The sequence below is a fragment of the Gopherus flavomarginatus genome, chromosome 4 (assembly GCF_025201925.1).
Source record: "Gopherus flavomarginatus isolate rGopFla2 chromosome 4, rGopFla2.mat.asm, whole genome shotgun sequence".
NCBI lineage: Eukaryota > Metazoa > Chordata > Testudines > Testudinidae > Gopherus > Gopherus flavomarginatus.
The window spans coordinates 162,605,640-162,628,209 of NC_066620.1; the positions used below are offsets into that span (position 1 = coordinate 162,605,640).

The 22,570-nt window shown below is 38.6% G+C and overlaps 1 protein-coding gene across 1 annotated transcript in view; it reads right to left on the minus strand.

Annotated features, from left to right (window-relative positions):
• The window catches only part of ADGRB3 (adhesion G protein-coupled receptor B3), a 636,306-nt gene that overhangs the window by 23,494 nt on the left and 590,242 nt on the right, over positions 1–22,570 (minus strand). The window contains exons 22-25 of the mRNA XM_050951631.1: positions 20,230–20,296; positions 12,290–12,375; positions 8,379–8,477; positions 7,881–8,052 (exon numbers count right to left, since the gene is read on the minus strand). Coding sequence (XP_050807588.1) covers positions 7,881–8,052; positions 8,379–8,477; positions 12,290–12,375; positions 20,230–20,296 — 424 coding nt within the window. The remainder of the gene's footprint in view (positions 1–7,880; positions 8,053–8,378; positions 8,478–12,289; positions 12,376–20,229; positions 20,297–22,570) is intronic.

Consider the following 22,570-nt stretch of genomic DNA (forward strand, 5'->3'; position numbering starts at 1 on the left):
TCCACTCAGTTTAACTGCAGCAGCAGGTCAGAAGGTAGGTTTATAAAAAGTACTTTATTCTCATAGCAAAATAAAATGTATTGTATGCCTGAAAAATGTAAGGGCTTTGAAAGGTGACCCTTAGCAGCTATTTGCATTAAAAGTGAAGTAGTTTCCTAATTAGAGTGGTTGGTTGCACTTTAAAAAAAAATCCATTTTGCAGGGTGTTACTGGCTCACATTGTAGTCTCTAGTTTTAAGTATAGGGAATATTTCTTAAACCTCTTGCACCAGTAAAACCTTTCAGAATGGACAAAACTTGTTAAGTGTGAGCACAACGAGTAGGACAGCAGCCTGCGTTGTACTGGACAAAAGTGTAAGATTTTATTATTTATCTCTTCTATAGAACTTGATATAAATTGTCACCACTCATTAATGAGTATTATTCTGTCCAAAAATGACTATATTTCACGAGTTACTACTTCAGAAGGTTTGATGTAGAAAATTTACAAGAAATTTGACCAAGATCATATGTTTAAGTATATATATTAGCAGAGAACAATTTCTAAGGAAAGCGATGCATAAATAGAAAGTAGAGTCCAAAGGGGTAAAGCAGTTCCTGCTCATTGGCAGTCTAGTGTGAGTACATCTGGCTGCACATATCAGAGATTAAAAATGGAGGAAGCAAGAAAATTCTTGCAATGGGAAAAGATATTTATAAGTGTGGCCTTGGAAACAAACAAGAATATTTCTTTGGAGTAAGAACCAAATTTGCTTCAGTTTTGCTTATGTGTCTTTTGTATTTACTTGCTATGGACATTCTAGAAAACCAGTTTATTGGGAGGAATGTTTGTATTCATAAAAAGAGAATTTAGATTTAATAAATGTTCCAACCTGGATACAGAAATTTAGTAATGTCACCTATGTCCCATCTAAACTAACCAATACCATTTCTATGCTGAATATCAAACACTCTCAATGAACTTTTTGTGAGCAGTCTACAGACCATTATCTGTAGAAATTGGTTGATTTAGAATAATCAAATCAGAGAAAATCATAAGCTACTCATGGACATTTTGTAAACAATAAGCAAGGCTAAATTAATCAACTGAAGCTGAGTCTAAGGCCTTGCTTTCTGAATGCCATTATTTTATGCTACAAATTCTTTGAGAGCTTGGACAGGCTTTCCCAGCAGGAAAAAAAAAAAAGCAGATTGAAAACTTTGCCTTATCTTTATAATTAGAAAGCATTATCTTAAAGTGCTCAACCCTTAAATGAGTTAAAGTGCCTTGCAATATTTAAGTCTAAATGAAAACTGCAGATGGAGGAAGACTAATATAGGGCAGAGAGAAACGATGTAGCGAGTGTGAAAGGTTTGGTGTGATTTTAAGGCACTGAAAATCCCCAAGTGTGAGAGTAATTAAAAGTGTGATTGACCTGGATTATGAATCAGACTTTGAGTTCAAGCATTATGTTTGTTGTGGTTTTGCATGCATCTGACACTAATCTGATATAGCATCTCCCAGTTGTTACAAAAGTTAATTCAAATCTTTTTCCTCTTTATCAGTGCTGAAGTTCTACATCAGACTTTAGAGTTCTATATTGTAGGGAAATCATTGGTGAACTAAGTTGACAAAATGAGGACCACCATGAATTTCAGTCAAATCTCAAGGTAACTGAACCCAAATCTATTATTCCTTCAAAACACATTAAGTGACAACTTCCCCTACCCAAAACTCTCTCTTATATGTCCATGGAGGCTCCCCATACCTCATACTCCTATAAATGTCATTAATCTCTCTGAAGTACTCCATTAGCAATAAACTGGAGAGTCTTTGGTGATAGACGCATTCTAAAATGTGTCTTAAATGGAAGCAACATTCTATTAGGATGTTACAGCTGAATGTCTGAGATAACTGTGCCCATCAAAATGATGTAAATTGCAACTTGTAAGCTTGCACCATGAAAATACTATTTTTTTTGTCCTCACCAACCCATCCATCTTCTGTTTAATCATTCAGAGACATATTGGAGACAAAAGTAGCTGAGATGAAGAATTATTGTTGCTAATTAAGAATGCTGTAGAGTTTCTGGTTTGGAGAAAGAATTTAGAACCAAATCCGCAAAGATTTAGGCACCTAAATTCCAGGTTTAGGCATCACTGTGATCCACAAAATTCCTGCTCAGCTGCTAAGTCTGTAGGTGCCTAAACTCACTCAGCACCTGCATTTACAGTGTAAAAGTTCCCTAGATGCCTATGTTTCTGCCTCTGGGCATGTGCACTGCTGCCTCAGGCAGGACCCTGCATGGCTGTCATGCCATAGCCCCAGCACAAGCCTCAAACCAGGAGAAAATAGGGGTCCCCTCACCTATCTTGCCTGTGGGTCCTGATCCAGTGGGTGTGCTCAGAGGATGCCTGTCTCCATATAAAATATCCAAGGGAGAGAGGCAGCCCCCCCATAACCTTTAGCCCATTGGTTAAGGGACTCAGATGGGATGTGGGAAATCCCAGTTCAATTCCCCACTCTCCCCGAGAAGGAATTTGAACAGGGGCTTCCCACCACTTCCTAACCACTGGACTACACAGACAGTTTCACTGTTTCTGTGGCCCAATTATTTATAACAAAGTGAAACAGCTTCAAAAATGGAGAGAGAGAGGCCCTCCTATGAATATCCCATAGCTCAGTGGTTAAAGCATTCACCTGAGAGGTGGGGAATCCCTGTTAAAATCCATTCCTCTCCTCAGGCAGATAGGAACACTGAACCACAGTATCCCACATTCCCCTGGGTGATCACTTGAACTACTACCTAAAGATCTGAAGGAAGCCACTGCCTCCCCTTGCTATTTCTTGTGGAGTTAGGCATCTACTTAAGGCATTCTCACAAGAAATGGCTATAGTACCTGACTCCAAGAGAGAAGGCGTTCCCAAATGTGGATGCAAGAGAGAGATAGCCTCCCCCCGCCTCACCTGAACGTAGGTCCCTAATTCCTTGAGATGGGCAAGGGCTGAGGGAACGCCTCTGTCACTGGCATCTCCTACTGTGTAGTAGTGGTGGCTCTCTGCCTAGCATGCTAGCTTTTGTGGATCTCATTCTCAGGCATATATCTCTCCCTGTGCGTTGTATGGAGACCCTTGGTGCCTAATGCAGCCTTTGTGGAAAGCTAGACATTGCAATGCTGAGTGTAGCCTAATTCCCTCTGTGGATCCAGCCCTTACAGACTTTAAGGGATTTTATCAAAAGTTTCCTACTCCACGGTCATAGTACAGGCAGAATCCTCAGACAATGTCACAAACAAAAGGTGGGCCTTTGAAATGCTCATTTGTTTTTCTCCAGCATTTGTTTGGAATTGTTTTGTAGTTTATTTTTTTCTTTCTAACATCAAGCAGTAAGATTGTTTTAGAGCTAGGCAGACTAAGAGAGACAGATGTGATGAATGTGCACGAACCAAGGAAGTGGTTTCCCTAGCAACAGTAACCAATTCAAGACTCTCATAACTTATCCTCTCTCCCTAATCATGCACCTTTTTTCTCTTGCAATATAGAAATGTGGGTTGAGATTTACACACCAAACATATATTTAGTCTGAATGCATTTCAATCAGTAGGAGCAGGGAAAAAGCAGAAAATACACATGGGTTCCTCCCATCACCACCAGCCTTTGGAGTTGTTCAGCATGACTCATATTATCTTCAGAAGAGGCTGTGTTCAAGCATGTCAGGCATACTGTTCTAGTATTCTGGTAAGGAAGACTATTAGCACCAGGCTTTTCTATCATTCTCTGTTTTATGACAGAAGCATGCGCACCACACTCCCTCTATGTCTCATTAGGTACTTTAACAGCAAGAAGACAAGAATGAATAGTGATACGATAGGGTGGGAATATCCCCATTAGTCTTCAAGTTCAAAATACTAATACTTAGCTCTTTTATAGCATTTTTCATCCATAGGCCTCAGAGCATGAAGGAGGGGAAAGTATCATTATCCTAACTTTACAGGATTGGGAACTGAGGCAGAGGAATGTGAAGTGACACTCCTAAAGTCACACAGCAGATTGGGAGCAGAAGCCAGGTCTCTAGAGTCCCACTCTAGTGCCCTATCGAACAGCCACGCAGCCTTTTAAACAGCTCACTTTCAGACAAATATACTGAAGTGTCAGACTAGTGGGTTTTGGAAGGAAAGAGAGGATAGATATACACACACATTCTTACATTTCCAATGTTTATGTCCAAACCAATACATCAAGTATAATGAGAAAAAGATTTTATATAATTTACATGAACAAGAATGCATCATTTTTGGAATATAACAATAGTAAGGGCATAATAAAGCAGATCTGACCTTTTCTTTGCTTGAATTTTTCTATGATATTTTATTAGTGGTATGTTATTTGACAGTCTGAATTAATATTTTGCTTACACTGGCATATTATAAACATTAGATGAATCTTATGGAAGATATAATGAGATGGCTTTATTATTTGTATGGCATTAATCATCAAATACGTTGGTAAGATTTCAATGTCATGTATGTAACGGCTATCCCTCTGATAAATGTCATGTATGGATAGAGAGAAATGTCTTCTTTGGACTATGTAAAGTAATGGACTACAATTTCAGATAAAATGTATTCTAAACAATTTAACAACTAAATTGCTCCTTGAAAATGTGCACATGTGATAGCTGCTATTTTAGCTTACACCAGGAATTGAATTGTGAACCTCCATAGCTAAAAGCATGAGGATGTACAGCGTGACTAAAGAACCAGGTTCTTGAAGTCCTCAAGGCAATAGATACAGCATGGGACATAACACACCCTGAGCAGTGGTTACATCCTATCTCTGAACACAGGAATTTCATCCAGAGGTTCTGTGGACCAGACCACTTTGAATCACACATGAGTCCCCACTTAAATAGCTTACATCACCTTGATGGAATCAAGGCTCTCCAGAGCTAAAGGTGTGAGTTACCACAGCTTGAACTAAAGAACTCTTTAGCTGAAAACTGTTATAGACCCATATCCTCTATGCACTGGGCACAGAGGAGGACATAACACATGCCAATCAGTGGATTATACAAACGTGTTCTCTGAGATAAATTGATACATGAATGTGCATACTGTGTTTGTGTAAGCAAATGCATATGTCCTTTTGCAATTATTTTGGGCAACAAAATGGCAAATGAAATGTAATGTGGATAAATGTAAAGTGATGAACATTAGAAAAAACAACCCCAACTACACATACAATATGATGGGGGCTAATTTAGCTACAACAAATCAGGAAAAAGATCTTGGAGTCATCGTGGATAGTTCTCTGAAGACATCCATGCAGCATGCAGAGGTGGTCAAAAAAGCAAACCGGATGTTAGGAATCATTAAAAAGGAGATAGAGAATAAGATGGTGAATATATTATTGTCCTTATATAAATCGATGGTACTCTCACATCTTGAATACTGCATACAGATGTGGTCTCCTCATCTCAAAAAAGGTATACTGGCACCAGAAAAAGTTCAGAGAAGGGCAACTAAAATGATTAGCGGTTTGGAAGGGTCCCATATGAGGAGAGATTAAAGAGACTAGGACTTTTCAGCTTGGCAAAGAGGCGACTAAGGGGAGATATGATAGAGGTGTATTAAATCATGAGTGATGTGGAGAAATTAGATAAGGAAAAGTTATTTACTTATTCCCATAATACAAGAACTAGGGGCCACCAAATGAAATTAATGGGCAGCAGGTTTTAAAACAATAAAAATTTCTTTCACACAGGCACAGCAAATTGTGAACTCCTTACCTGAGGAAGTGTGAAGCTAGGACTGTAACAGCGTTTAAAGAGAAAACTGGATAAATCATGGAGGTTAAGTCCATAATGGCTATTAGCCAGGATGGGTAAGGAATGGTGTCCCTAGTCTCTGTTTGTCAGAAGGTGGGGATGGATGGCAGGAGAGAGATCACTTGATCATTACCTGTTCGGTTCACTCACTCTGGGGCACCTGGCATTGGCACTGTCGGTAGACAGGATACTGGGCTAAATGGACCATTGGTCTGATCCAGTAAGGCCGTTCTTATGTACTTGTCTGAGAATGTGTGTGCATATTATAAGCATAGAATTTAGGGATTTTTAAAATGTGGGTACTAAAGCGGTATGAGAAGGCTTCTTGCATCAGTGCCTTGTATCCTGTGACAATTAACTAATGCGATGAAAGAAAACTGCTTCAGTAGTGTATCAGCTTTTTGATCCCTTTCCCATTTGGAAAAAAAAATCTTAATTAGTTCCTCAATTTTTTCTCCAGCTTTTAATTTGGATGAGTGTTAGGATAAGAAGGTGGGGGAAAGAAGATTCTGTGTGTGAGCACTTGAGGAAGAAGGGATTCAGCTAATAGTTCTACATAAAACTGCCATCATTTTTTATTGGCCGAAGAAATAAGATATCAATAATTGTAGTCTTTTACCATTTCACTGTAAGAATGTCTGATCTGTGGCTTCCAATTCTGCAAGTACCTGCCAACCCAATATTAGAAAGGTATACAAAATGTGGAGGGAACAGTGGGCCTTGTTGATGATAAGTAATAACAATAATATACACATTTTTTTAAAAAAATTCCACTTTATATATAGTGCCTTTTATATAAAGATTTCAAACTGGTTTACAAACATTAAATAATTTTGCCTCCAAACACCTCTGAGGGCTACTGTTAGTATTGTTATCCTTTTTACAGATGGGTAAAATGAGGCACAGGGACTTGTCCAAGGTCACACTGCAAGTCAGGAATAGAGCAAGGCATATTAGTTCAGTTTTTAGAACTCAGGAATCTCTTGTTTTAAGCCATAGCCCATATTCCCTTCATTTTCAGACTCCTGCCTGTCTCTAGTGAAAGAATCGAATGACTTAGTGGTTCACAAGGTGACTCCCCCGCTCCTACACACTGGGTAGGATACAATAGTCACACAAATTAGAATACCACAGGAAGACTGAAATAGATTGGGTCACTATCCTGCATGCTGTTTTTGATGAATATAGTGAACCTGAGTTCTTAGGACGGTGAATGATGGAGAGAAGAGACACTGTGCAAGCCTCCTCACTCAGCATGGCCAATAAACCTTAAATGTGACCCGAAGCACCCTGTTATTCTAGCCCTGCAGCTCCCTTGAATAGATACTGCCAATCACTGTGAATTGTGCTACACATGTGGTATGGTTTAGTGATGTTGATAAACATCCTAACCTAGATAAATTGAAAGCACCACACTTACTGTGACCTAACACGATTTGAATCGAAATAGAGGTGAAAGGCTTGTTCATTAAACGATCACACCTAGCTCCTACATTTTTGTATATTTTCAACAGTTTTCTGTTTAAGATGGAATAGTGTAAATGAAAGCAATTATATATTTGATCAGTCTTTCTACACATGAAAAACTCACAGAATCTGTTCTTTTGGAAAAGGAATCTTAGGTCTGCACTTTTTGTGTATAATCATAATATCAAAGATGAATAAAAGTTAGAAATAAAAAAGACCTATTAAAAATGACCTGTAATTAACTGGGCCCATTTTTCCACTGAAATTAACTGTGCTGCATTTTGCATCTGAAAATAAACAATCTTCCTTCAACCTCACATCCATCTACTCTCCATCTTGTTCATTCCTTTATTCACTTTCAACTTCTCATCTGTCTGTGTCCACTGAGTTTCTACATTTGGGGGCTGTTCTCTTTCTTCTGCTGCCTCATCATTTGCCTAGAACTGTTTCAGATCCTTATTCACTTGCCCCTCTTTAAATCTTATCTCAAAAATTTCCCTTTTTTCTTTATACCAATAAGGGAATTTCTGAACGAATATGTTGTATATAATATTAAATAGTATGTGAGAAACACAGCACTTTAGCGCTCAAGAAATTATTCCTCACCTCCCTTCGGAGAATGCAGTGGACCATGACAATAACAAAGCCTTGCAATGAATCAAATACTGCGAAGAGTATCTGAAATAATATTGATCTTTTGTCTGTCATGGCCAGAACTGCAGACATCCACGTCAGAGCCAGAAGAGGCAACACAACACAGGAACTCCAAAGGGATGCCCTATTGAGAGAGAGAAAGAGAAAACAACATTATATAACTGCAAGAAGATAAATAAAAACTCACTACTAAAAAAAAATCTTTTAGGATGGCAACTTATTAGTTAATTTGAAAACCACAGACAGATATATAAAAAACGTTGTACTTTATGTTCTAAAGAGTATCCCCTATTCAGTTAATAAACACAGTTGCCAATTTTAACAAGAATATTTAAAATATGTTCAGTGCTCTAATACAGTATTAGCAAACACAATTTTCATCATCAAAGTATTTTCTCACATGCACTGTATAAGATTTGTAACAAGAAGATGTAAATGATTAGGACTAACATGGCATTACTGGCGGTGGTGGCTGACAAAGCTGTTGTTGAAACTACTCCACACTTGGCACATTTGAGCGTCAAACCGCTATGAGGCTCACTCATCTGACTGCAAACAAACAGAACACCCACAAAAAGAACAAAATATTGAATTTTCACTGAAAAACGTTGCTACTGAAATTTAGCTTTTAAATATGACGTCATGCAGAAAAAGTAAATAGACTTATTCAGGATGAATGCTCTAGGTTGTTGCAAAAGTATATTGATATTATACATTATTAACTTTAACTATTAATACTATGGGGCTTAATTTCATGCAGGCTCTATTTCTTCCATTTAAGCTAAAAAAGGCCCCAACGTCCAGAGATCGAAGTTGCTCAATACATGGAGATAAACATAAGCACGTGCTCGTGTAGACACACACCGTGAAATCCCTCTAGTCAGACCATTTACAAAACTAATGCATCAATGCTGTATAAAATATTGATTATTATATGAACATTAATAAAGGAAGAGACTTCCAAAATGTGCTCAGGTCATTCAGTCATGATGGACTTACTGTACAGTCAGTAAGCAAATGACTTGGTATAGTAATTTGAGTGTGCTGGCTAAAATTTGGCGACAGCACTTTACCTAGGAGTTCTTGTTTCCATTGTATAAAGGTCTGAATATAGGGGCTGAAATGTATGGAATTTGATGAAAATAAATATTACTTGGACTAAACAGGGATGATATGTTATTCCATTTTAATAAAACACAGTACACAAGCATTAAGCTTAAAGCATTTTGTACAGACAACTGTATTACAAAACTCATCACAGTTAAAATGTAAACCTGGTATTAGAATTTTCTTCGTCTGCGTACAACATGCATTCAAATTCGGAAGTTTTGATTAAATAAACAACTTCTTTGCTATCCTGTTTCCCACCTGCCACCAGAACCAGTGATTTCCATATCATATCAAGAAACATAAGACAGTATAAGGAAAGGGTTTTTATCCATTGATAACCGGAAAAAAAAAACCAACCAATCCAACCAACCAACTAAAAAAAAAAACCACAAAAAAAGTTTCCTATATGTAATGAGGAAAAGCAACACTTGAGAAAAATATTTCTCAACATTTCAACTGACTTTGAGCTCTCACTCTTCGCCCTCCCATTTACTGGCAAAGCTAAAAGTTTGCTTTTGCTTCTATTCATAATGCACAGAAATAAAGGGCCAGATCCTCAGAGGGTGTAAAATGAAATCAGTGCAGTGAGACAATTTTCACTATCTAAGGGTATACCCAATAGTTGCTGGAGAAAGAATTAAGTCTTGATCTTGATGCTGCAGCACTTACTCATTTGAAAAGTATCATTATTATCGCAATATGCAGAACAGATCTATAGATTTAGAGGGCCAAATCCATTCCTCACATAACTTGGGAACATCTGTGTATATATTACAAAAGAATAGAATGTCTTTCATCTAACTTATGATAAGTCTTCTCAAATAGCTCTTTTGTAATTGAATATTTTTGGTGCAGATCCTCAGCTGGGGTATTATAGCATAGCTCCACTGACTTCTGATCACACCAGATATGTTATTTCACAGCAGTTCATGATCTGGCCTGTTATTTTTACCTGAAGAGTCACCATGTGCTTTACTAAGATAGAATTCTTTGGCGCGCAATTATTTTGCCTCTGTAAATGCTCTAATCCTATTTAAATAGTTTTACTACTGAACTCATCACTGGGCCTAGATGGTAGGTGCGGCTGGTAGGAATACTTAACTAATGAGTGACCATCCTTTGATTGGGGGTGAGGGGAGAGCTAAAGAATTTCCACTGCCCCAGAAAGTGACTCAAGAATCTGGGTCTGCATTACTTAATCAAACAGTGCTGAAGATAGATTGTTTGAGAAACCCTGATAAGGATGGAAACAGAGGTCGCCGCTTGTGTAGGGAAAGTCCCTGGTGGGCTGGACCGGGCCGGTGCGTTTACCTGCCCCATTCTCAGGTCCGGCCGATTGCGGCTCCCACTGGCCGCAGTTTACTGCTCCGGGCCAATGGGAGCTGCTGGAAGTGGCGACCAGTATGTCTCTTGGCCCACGCCGCTTCCAGCAGCTCCCATTGGCCCGGAGAAGCAAGCCGCAGCCGGTGGGAGCCGCGATTGGCCGGACCTGCGAATGGGGCAGGTAAACACACCGGCCTGGCCCGCCAGAGGCTTTCCCTACACAAGCGGCGACCCCTGTTTGAGAAACCTTGATCTTTATTAAGGCATCTAGTTCCTAGTCCATCCCTCTTGGAGTGCAGTATTATTTCTGACAGCATATTTTTTAGTGCTTTGTCCAGTTTAGCTTTAAAAATAAAATTAGTTTTACTGAGATACAAACATTCAGACAGCAAAGTATTCAGTAAATCAGAAAACTATACTATAAGCAACAAGATTTAAATTGCGTACAGGTGATAACTAGAAAGCTATTCTGCAGTTAAAAATGATCTCTCCGATCCTTTAAATATCACACAGAAAAATGATCAATAGATTTATAGGGTCAAAACTTCTTGAGTATAACTATTGAAAAAGTTCTTACAGATGCTGAAATATTGTGGCTGATTTTATAATATGGCACATTTAATCAGAACATGAAGAATATATTACAACAGTTAAGAAGGCAGATGGAACATTGTAGACAAGGGTAGACTTAAGAAATTATTATTTTCTAATAAGAAGGAGAAGAAAAAAAGAAAATAGAACAAAAAAGAGGTTTTGGTGATGGTGTTGGTTGTTTTTGAAACAGTGCACTAAGAAGTGAAAACCACAAGGGGTTTTAACCAACACTAAATGGCAACGTAAGCACACCAAAGTGTATATGATATCAATATGGACATCTAATAAATTAATTGAACATTAGGAAAGATGCTATTACAGGAATGATCAAATAATTCAAAGTAAAGTTTTAAGAAAAGTTTACAGACAGCTGTAATATATGCATGTAAAATAGAGAATCATCATAGCTACTAATGCCAATATTGGGGTAGTCACCTACAAATGATGCAGAAGAAAGAGTACTACAACAAGTGGAGAAGTAAAAAATGCTGATTGCTTATCATTACATGAAGCATTAAAAGACATTTACACATACATTCAGAAAGCTAATATACATTTGTGAAATGTTTCTCCTTTAAGTGAACTGCAGTCACATCCACTGCAGCAGACCTTGAAACCCACCTGTACCTGCTGAAGTCAACAGCAAAATTATTGCTGCCTTTTATTAGGAGCTAAGATGCAGACCCTCCCTTTTTTATCACTAGAAACCCAGAATTTGAATATAAAATTATAAGTATATTAATGAAAGGAAATCACGGATATCAATACATAAACTTTTCTATTTACACTTTTTTGCTTTTGAAATATGTATAATTTACATTCAAATTCTGTTATGCTTATTTTAGAAAACTAACACATATACATGTATATACAAACACAGAGCCAAATTCTTCTCTTAATTACAAAGATGCAATGCTATTGACTTCAGTGAGGTTATACTGGTATAAAAGGTATAATAAAATACTAAGAAAGAAAGAAAAAAAGAAAGAAAATTTGGCTTCTTCTGTACACACATTTTATACAACTATATTCCTGATTTCAGGAATAAAAATGTATGTCTTCCCCATGAAATCCCTGCTCAGCATTGTAACTGTTTAATCCTCGTTCTTATTAACTTAATACTGTTGTACTTGTGTTTTATTTTCAGTTTGCTCAGTCACATTCCCTCAGGATAATGCAACTGCAACTTTTGCAATGAATGAAATCTGTTAGACATACTGTTACATTGAGAAAAAAGTTCAAAGCACAATCAAATGCATTTTTGGTGAATATCTGTAATTGAAAATATATGATACATTTGCAATATGCTTTAAAATATCCCAATTCTTGCTTACCCCGCTCTGTGTTTGAGCTTTTTATCTAGGATCCCATCTCTGGAAACAAGTTTATTAAATACCAAAATGCCAATCACCATGTTGACCTGTCAAATAGAAACAAACAGTTGACCTTTCAGTGACAGTGAGAGAAAATGCCTACATGCATTATTACAGAAAATGGTTTCTTTTACATTTGCTAACATGATTGAATTACAAATTTAGACTATGGTTGCACGATACATTTCTGAAGAATTTAGTCAGAGATTATGTACTGTACTAGTCTCAGGACACATAAAGTGTACTTAACTTTAGGGCTAAATTCTTGCTTCCCGTGCATATCCTTTAATAGGTGGAACAAACATATACATCAACAGCTGTATTAATTAAAGCCTGAATTATGTCCTGTATCTGGCATATATATGCCTGCCTGATAATAAGAAAGTAGGCAGCTGTGACTCTAAATACTGATTATACATAAACTTTAATTGTAACAATGTAATCTGTTCCATGTTAGAGGTAGAATATTTTATCTAAATTTTGTGTACAAGACTAAAAAGGATTATGTATTATTTGTACTGCCATAGCATCTAGGAGCCCTAGTCATGACTGAGAACTCCATTCCACTTGCAGCAGAACAAACATAAAACAAAGATAATCTTATCTGGTTATTTTAGGTATCATGCTTTCTTGAGTCCCAACTATGCCTTTTTGCCGAAAGGTATTCTCACTCATGCAAAACCAGAATCTATGGTTTCTGGTTGTTGGTTTTGTTTTGTTCTTCCAAATTGACAACTGTCTTCCTCATTCCTGGGTTCTCATGTATAGGCTTGGCAGAATTTGATTTTTTTAGATAATTTCTATGGATAATAGCAATATTTATTTTTATTTTATTTTTATCTCATTTAAATTTTCACAAATGGGAAATTGGTATGTGTGGAGACAGTAGACCCTGAGATTCAAAAAGTTAAAGCTTTATAGCTTAAAAAGTAAATTGTCAAATTCTCACATCAAAAATATATAAACAAATATTCTTAAATAAAACTCTAACAAGTTCTCAAACAGCATTTTTCTGTTCCTATATGGAAATATTTATTCATCGGTTTGTGTGTTTACAGTGAAATTGACATTTAATGACAAATATCTAATCCTTCCAAGCCTAGGCGTATGCCAAAATGTGATTTTGGTTGGCTATATATAGGATTATTTGGTTGCGCTTTCTTTTTTTATGGGCCAGATCCTTAGCTGGTATCAATTGGTGTTAATCCATAAATGAATAGAGCTATAATAATTCGTAACAGCTGAGTATTTGGCTCAAACAGCCATGCAGTTCTAAAGTCAGTATTTGGTCCTTAATACTTATTCTATGCATCATACTAGGATTTTAATGTAGCCTTTAAATGGACCTGCCAAAATAATTTTTAGATAAGAAATGTTTTAAAATGGACTTTTGAGAACTACATTAAACACTGATCATTTGCCAGTATGCCCTGCCCACAGCCCTACTCTTTTAGGCCTCTTTTACATTTTTCAGGTGAGTTTTTTCTTTTGTATACTCAAATCTATATAGCTAGATGAAAAAGCTCCCTCTACACCTGTTAACTAATGAGGGAGCAAATCATGTCTGTGAACATCAGAGATCTCTGAATAAAGTTTGCCAATTGTACAGAGAACATATAGTCTCACGTGGAAATTATGATTGGCTTTTTGTGAACATCCTTGGCTTCCTCACTGTGCCATGGACTGTGAGCTGTACAAAAGCTTCCTGGCTTGACTCTACATGAAGATGAGACATACTCTGCGGGAGCGGCAAACATTAACATCCAGGGCATCTTTGTAGCTATATGCCTAGATCTTTGATCATTACAGATTTCCTTCTCATTTATGCCAATGCAAATCAGGACTAACTCAGCTGAAGTCAATAGAGGTTCACTGGTCTAAAAGTGCTGAAAGGGAGAAGAAAATCAGACACAAACACTGTAAACTCCATGCTGAAATTATTACCAGAACTTACAGAAAGATACTAGAGCATTTATTACACAGCCACCAAATTGGCTTCAGAAATAGGTTATTATTAGCTGATCATAAACGATGGTCCTAAACATCATTGGTGTAGAAGAGGGACAAGTACTGCCAATGGCTGCAGTTTTATTTGATGTAATAAAATCATTTGGTCAAGAGGACTCACCATTCTAATTTGTGGAACATTTGGCTTCAGCAAAACCTGTATGTCCTGGCTCAGATTAGCCTATGCTTCTCTTAGAGTGACAGTATGTAGAGAGGGGGAGGTATTGTTTTAGCAGCGATACTAAGCAAATGTTGTCCCGTCTGTCCTCTTTTATAGATTGTAATGAGAGAAACCTGAGAACAGCAGTTTAGGAGGATGAGCTTATTTGTGGCATTGAAATTCAGCATGATAGTTTGAAAACAAGTATTAATGCTGGTGATATTCAGGTGACCTAGTCTAATTCTCAATTTATCCTACGTCCCTTGCAACTTGTAGATAACAATTGGCTCTTTGTCAGGGGATCGTGTCTTCGGATACATGGCAAAATATAAGATGAGGAAATTTGGAAGAAATATTGTATTATATTGATAAAAGACTTTCAAGATAAGCAAAGTATGTTACTTTATTTTGCTTTGTTGACTAAAGAGTTTGAGAAATCAATGATTTCCCTCCTGCATTTATTAGTTACAAACAAATCATTCAAAGATGTGGATCTTTGAGTGGAACAGCTTCATAGCCAATAAATGTACAGTGAGTGGGTTGAGGATAAAGTCAATGCACTTCAAGAGATAGCAAAACTAGGAGGCAAATTTACATTCATAATGTTTAGAAAATTTACAGTCAGCATTGTGTGTGTATATGGGGAGGAGTAGGGTATGTTAGGGATGAGGGCTGGTTGTATGCATGTGGGTAATATGGAGGCTTCTAAAATTAAATTCTTACCTTACCTCATACATTACAGCTACAAGGGGAAGAAGAATAATCAGTGATTAGCATGTTCCTGGTGGTGAGGTGAATTACCCTATTCATACTGGCCTCTTCTGTGTAAAGTGTACATCCTATAGGACAAGGTCACTGGATCATTTTGTAAGGTACCAGAGCCATATCTAAGAAGAGCTTTGGCCCCTGAAATTAGTATACAGAGCCTGAAGAAGGAATTTATGGATCAAATTTTCAAAAGAGTGTATGCCAGACTCTAATGTGTGCATACACAGGTATGTTTAAATGCAAATCCCCAATGTGCCTGCATGATTCAGAGGTTTCATAAATCCAGCTCTTTCCAATATGCATAACAAAACCTTACAGCAAACCCATTCTGATCTGAGGGCTAGTCTACTCTACCATGGTACATCAGCATAGTTGCACAGCGCATCTGGTGAAGATGTGCTATGCCAAAGGGAGAGCGCTATCCAATCAGCATAATTATTCCACCCCAACGAGAGGCAGAAGGCACCGCTTTAAGTAGATGCAACTTACGTCATTCCAGGGGTGGCTTTTTCACACTCCTGAGCGACGTAACTTACATCGATTTAAGTGGTAGTGTGGACAAGACCTAAGACTTTTTAATACTCTGGAACTGACCAATATAGAACCACCTGTCAACAGTCCATGATCAAGATCATGGAAAATTTAAACAAAAGTTGACAGATGTTGTATTACCAATGTATCCATGAGGAACTTCAGATTATTCAATCCAAATATAGGATTTCTCAGATAGGTAGATACATTTTCAGGTTTGTGGAAGTTTAATACATAATAAGTTACATTTCCTGGCCATCATGATTTTTTTTTCTTCCAAGACAATAGCCACAGAAGACTTTCCTCTGATTCCATCTTTTCTGTCTGCTATCCCTGAACAACAGTGGCACAGTGCTTTGCACCAGGCCACCAAAGCTGTCACTGAATTTCTCCATAAGAGAGCAACCATTACATAGATACAACTGATAAGAATTCAGTGATGCTTGTAACAAAATTCTTGCATTAGTAACCAGCATATCATGCTTTCCCAGTTTTATTTTGTGTGGCTCAGGAGTAAAAAATGAACAAGGCATCTTTTGCAAAACAATCATTTTTCAGTTGTACCACAAGCCTTTTCTAGAATATCGTCTTACATCCTATTTTGCATATAATGAAATATGTTAATTTCTAAATAATTAAAAATTATAACCTATTTTTATAATTATTTAAGTCTTAAATATATGTCCTCTGCCTTTTAATTGGCTCCTCCAGAAAAGAGTAACAGTTAGATATTATCATGGATAATAGCATTGGGTGAATCCTGGCCTCATTGAAGTGAACAGGAGTTTTGCCAGTGGGGCCAGGATTTCACCCATTGACCTCATCCTGGCAATAAACTCTTGCCAAATCCTGTTGTTGCTCGTAAAGAATTTTTTTGAAGGTGTATAGGTTACATACATATATTATATAAACCTGTATAAAAATATACGCACTAATAACAATATATATGATGAGCGATTTGTGCATAGAGAAATGTCTTTGGTTATGCTTGATGTTCATGTGACTTTTTGTAAATGATGACATACATAATTGTAATAACCTTAGTCCCAGATTTGGACCTTAGCGTCCAAAATATGGGGGTTAGCATAAAAACCTCCAAGCTTAGCTACCAGCTTGGACCTGGTACCTGCTGCCACCACCCAAAAAATTAGAGTGTTTTGGGGCACTCTGGTCCCTCTGAAAAACCTTCCCTGGGGACCCCAAGACCCAAATCCCTTGAGTCTCACAACAAAGGGAAATAATCCTTTTTCCCTTCCCCCCTCCAGGTGCTCCTGGAGAGATACACAGACACCAGCTCTGTGAATCCAAACAGAGTGAATCTCCCTCTCTGTTCCCAATCCTGGAAACAAAAAGTACTTTCCTATTCCCCCAGAGGGAATGCAACATCAGGCTAGCAATCCAACACACAGATCTCCCCGATTCCTTCCTCCCACCAATTCCCCTGGTGAGTACAGACTCAATTTCCCTGAAGTAAAGGTGGGAAATTTCCTGTGCTGTGGAGCAATATTTGGCGCCGGGTTGTTAGGGTTGGCTGGCACATGCAGCCCAGCTTTTGCCAACTCCAGTTCATGTTTTCTCTGTTTTTCCTTCTCTTCATTTTCTTTTTGTTGTTTTTCCATTTCTCGGCGGTGGGCCGCCTCTCTTTCTCTTTCTCTTATTTCCATCTCTGTTTGTTTGATTTCCAGTTGTCGCCTGTGTTCAGCTTCTCTGACTTGCTCTTGGGCCTCAATTTTTGCCTTAGAAGTCATGATTCCTGTTTTCTTGTGTTGGGGTGCCCTCCGGTGTTTATCTTCTGAACTGCAGGTTCTCTGTTGCCTCCTGAAGTCTGCCTAGCAACAGTGTTTTTTGTCCTTTTCTCTCTTTAGCTAATGTTCAATGAAGGGAAACCAGAAAAACCACTTTATTTGCATGCCTATAAGTGCTGGTCTTGCCTCCTAATGGGAGGGCTATTGCATGACAAAAGACCCTTAACAGGTTCTTAATGGCTTCTCGCTTAACATGCAAGCCACAAACTGCGAGAGAGAGCAGAAAAAAAATTCTCTCTGGTTCCCTTTTAAAACCAACTGTTTCTCTCTGCTAAAAAGCCCTTAGCAGAGAAAAGAAAAATATAATATTCCTACTGGCTTCTGGATTCTAGTCCCACCAGCTGCACACCAGAACTGGCAGAAGCAAAAGACAGCCATACCCAAAAGGCTCAGCCAGAGCCTGAAATACCCTCAGGTGCACCAGCGGAGAGTGGTACACCAGCAACGGAAACAACCCCATCACCTACATCGCTTCCAGAGGGACCAAGCCCAAGTCCACAGTCTGAGGAAGAACTGGTGACCCCAGCCTCAAGGGAACAGTTCCAGACTGAGCAGGAAGCGGATGACAGCCTTCAGAAAGCTTGGGCGGCGGCACGGAGCACCCCACCGCCTCTCAGCTCTTCTAATCGATCCCGGTTTGTTATAGACCAAGGACTTTTTATACAAGGAAATTCTTTCTGGTGGACACCGGGAAGAATGGCAGCCGCAAAAAACAGTTGGTGGTTCCAACTAAGTACCGGGGGGAGCTCTTAAGCTTAGCCCATGATCATCCCAGTGGCCATGCTGGGGTGAACCGAACCAAGGACCGGTTGGGGAAGTCCTTCCACTGGGAGGGGATGGGCAAGGACGTTGCCAAGTATGTCCGGTCTTGTGAGGTATGCCAAAGAGTGGGTAAGCCTCAAGACCAGGTCAAGGCCCCTCTCCAGCCACTCCCCATAATTGAGGTCCCATTTCAGCGAGTAGCTGTGGATATTCTGGGCCCTTTCCCAAAAAAGACGCCCAGAGGAAAGCAGTACGTACTGACTTTAGTGGACTTTGCTACCCGATGGCCAGAAGCAGTCGCTCTAGGCAACACCAGGGCTAACACTGTGCCTGGCCCTAACAGACATCTTTGCCAGGGTAGGTTGGCCCTCTGACATCCTTACAGATTCAGGGTCTAATTTCCTGGCAGGGACCATGGAAAAACTGTGGGAAACTCATGGGGTGAATCACTTGGTTGCCACCCCGTACCACCATCAAACCAATGGCCTGGTTGAAAGGTTCAATGGAACTTTGGGGGCCATGATACGAAAATTCATCAACGAATTCTCCAATAATTGGGACCTAGTGTTGCAGCAGTTGCTGTTTGCCTACAGGGCTGTACCACATCCCAGTTTAGGGTTTTCACCATTTGAACTTGTGTATGGTCACGAGGTTAAGGGGCCATTACAGTTGGTAAAGCAGCAATGGGAGGGGTTTACGCCTTCTCCAGGAACTAACATTCTGGACTTTGTAAGCAACCTACAAAGCACCCTCCGACACTCTTTAGCCCTTGCTAGAGAGAATCTAAAGGATGCTCAGGAAGAGCAAAAGGCCTGGTATGACAGACATGCCAGAGAACGTTCCTTCAAGGTAGGATGACCAGAGGACCAATCAGAAAACCGGATTTTTTCAACTTTGGGTGGAGGGAACTGAGTGTTTTTGTGTTTTTGTTCCTGGCTGCCTGCTTGCTCTGAGCTTTGGAGAAGTAGTTCTACTTTCTAGTCTTCTGTTTCTAAGTGTAAGGACAAAGAGATCAGATAGTAAGTTCTATGGTTTCTTTTCTTTGGTATTTGCATGAATATAAGTGCTGGAGTGCTTTGATTTGTATTCTTTTTGAATAAGGCTGTTTATTCAAAATTCTTTTAAGCAATTGGCCCTGTGTTGTATCATCTTAATACAGAGAGAACATTTGTACTTATTTTTCTTTCTTTTATATAAAGCTTTCTTTTAAGACCTGTTGGAGTTTTTTTTTTACTTCAGGGAAATTGAGTCTGTACTCACCAGGGAATTGGTGGGAGGAAGGAATCGGGGAGATCTGTGTGTTGGATTGCTAGCCTGATGTTGCATTCCCTCTGGGGGAATAGGAAAGTACTTTTTGTTTCCAGGATTGGGAACAGAGAGGGAGATTCACTCTGTTTGGATTCACAGAGCTGGTGTCTGTGTATCTCTCCAGGAGACCTGGAGGGGGGAAGGGAAAAAGGATTATTTCCCTTTGTTGTGAGACTCAAGGGATTTGGGTCTTGGGGTCCCCAGGGAAGGTTTTTCAGAGGGACCAGAGTGCCCCAAAACACTCTAATTTTTTTGGGTGGTGGCAGCAGGTACCAGGTCCAAGCTGGTAGCTAAGCTTGGAGGTTTTTATGCTAACCCCCATATTTTGGACGCTAAGGTCCAAATCTGGGACTAAGGTTATTACAATAATGTTGATGTAAAATACATAATAAAATAAACAATCAGAAAAATAGCATATTCAGAACATTGAGGGAATCTGAGACCATTGTTCTCAGGATGTCTGCAGTAAAATTAATACCACTGCATAACTAACCACTCTATAATTCGGACAGTATTCCACCATTTCTAATGAAAATACTAAAAATAATTTAAGTGTTTACCAAGACAACAGCAGCTGCAGGCCCAACAAATGCATAGAGTAGTCCTCCTTCGAGAGACAGCCAGCAGCTGGAAAGAACATTAGAGGAAAACAACTACCACACATTAATAATATCTTTTACACTATGGAGGTGTCATGTGAATAAAACATACATAGCATATCTATTCACTTGACATAGGGTTCAATCCTACATAGAGAATTGTATAAGCACAGAAAAAGGAGTGAAATTACAGTACTCTGTTGACGTAATGGTGCTATAAGCAGTTGATACATGAGTTTCATTATTAGGCCCCATTTTCATGCTTCTGCAACTTTTCAAACAAGTTACACTTACAGTGAAATTCCTTATGCTTATTCTGAGTCCACAGTTTAATATTTCTGTACATTTTTGTAAAATGTCATTTATCCATTTTTGAGTTAACTGCGAATGACAAAAAGGATAATTTCTACCCATTAAGAAATTCTTCAGAAACTTATTTCGTCTCAGGGAACTCAAAACCACTTTATTTTTAAAATGTCAGACTTATCTTATACTTAAATGCTCATTAAGGTCAAGTGCATATGACATGGTCGAATAAACTTGATTAAAAACCATAGTTCTCTATAAATCTTCACTGCTGTAATTTGGTATTTAATACTAGGATAAGGTCTTATGGATTATATGCACTTTAAAAAAGTTATTATACATCATGTAAGGACTAAGGACCAATTGGTGTCTCTGAAATATTAAAAATATTAAAAAACTAATACTAGATATATGAAAATTGTACATCTCTTTTGTGCTATGTCCTACTAGAGGTCCAATACCACAAGCCCTTTCTGTATGATGTTTCCATGCAGATTTCCAGATCCAGAGGGCTTGCAGAATTGAGACCTAAACATTTAACACACTACAGTGCTAAGCTTAGATATACAAACACAATCAGGAGCTTCACTTACTGAAGTAAATGCAGCTGTTCCCCCCCCGTGATTACCCATTCATAGAAATGCATGTTTGTTGGATTGTGTGATCGTACATACATATAAGGATATGCAAGTAACTGCATTTATTTGAATCTCACATGCAAATAAACTTACATAAAGATGCCCTTATCCTCTACCCCCATTTTTCCCCCTTTCTTTTGAAAACCATATAAACACACAAACACATCTTAATGTTACTGTTCTGTTATGGCTGAAATTTTAAAGGCCAAAAAAAAAAAAAGATCACTAAATGTAATTGTTTCCCACAATAACCAAAAACAGAGCTGAACTTTGCCACATGGATCCATCTCTGTTAGTGTGTTGGATGCTAATATGATACACTGATCTAAAATGTCAATATTTGCCAGCAGTTACCCTCTAACAAAAAAGCAATGATAAAATATCTCAGATACCATTGTACAGTAACTTTTTAATGGACCTGGACCTTTTTTAAAAAAAAATTGATTGAAAATATGTTTGTATTTTTTTTTTTTTGCTGGTTTCCTACTGGTTTATAGAATAGTTGAAAGTTGGATAGAATTTTTTAATGAAAGTTTTGAATTTTTTCCCTGGATTTTCTGACCAGCGTACACATGAATTCCAATAGAACTTCCCTCTCAAATTACTGTTGACCTCCTGCATGGGACGACTTCCCCCACCCCCTTACTTTGATTTTGTACAAGGAATCACACTTTTACCTATAAGGTGGCCACTGTGATCCAAAAGCAGACTTTTCTGGGAATGTTTCTATTGACTTCAGTGGGCTTTGGATCAGACCCTAAGCCTTAGGGTAAAATTTTCAAAATCTCTTAACTGACTGAGGAGTCTAAGTCCTATTTTCAAGAGCGACTATGGCACATAGGACTCCTTAAGTCTCATTGATTTTGTTTTCCTCCCTCTTTCAGTCTGACTATTAGGGCTAGATCGACAAAAGGATTTAAGTGTCTAACTGCTACTTTAGGAGCCTAAGTCCAACATTTAGGTGCCACTGAGATCCTCAAAAAGTCCTTCCTAACCCTGTAGCTGCTTAACCCTTAGGCACCAAATTTTCCACTGTTAAAGTCCCACTGGCACCTACATTTCTGGCAGTGAGCATGTGTGCAGCAACTTTGGTCTAGGCTCCTATCTCACAAATCCTTAAACTAGTTGTTCCCCATCTGTCTCACCTGTGGGGCCCAGTCTGGTAAGCATGCTCTATGCCCACATAAACCCATATAAAACAACTGAAGGAGAAAGTGGTAGTACCCCTACCCCAACTTTTAGTCCAGTGGTTAGCACGGTCACCTAGGATATGGAAGACCAGGGTTTAACTCCTCATACTGCCTGATATGGAGAGGGATTTAACTAGGGTTTCCCCCGCTCCTAGGAGGGGATCCTAA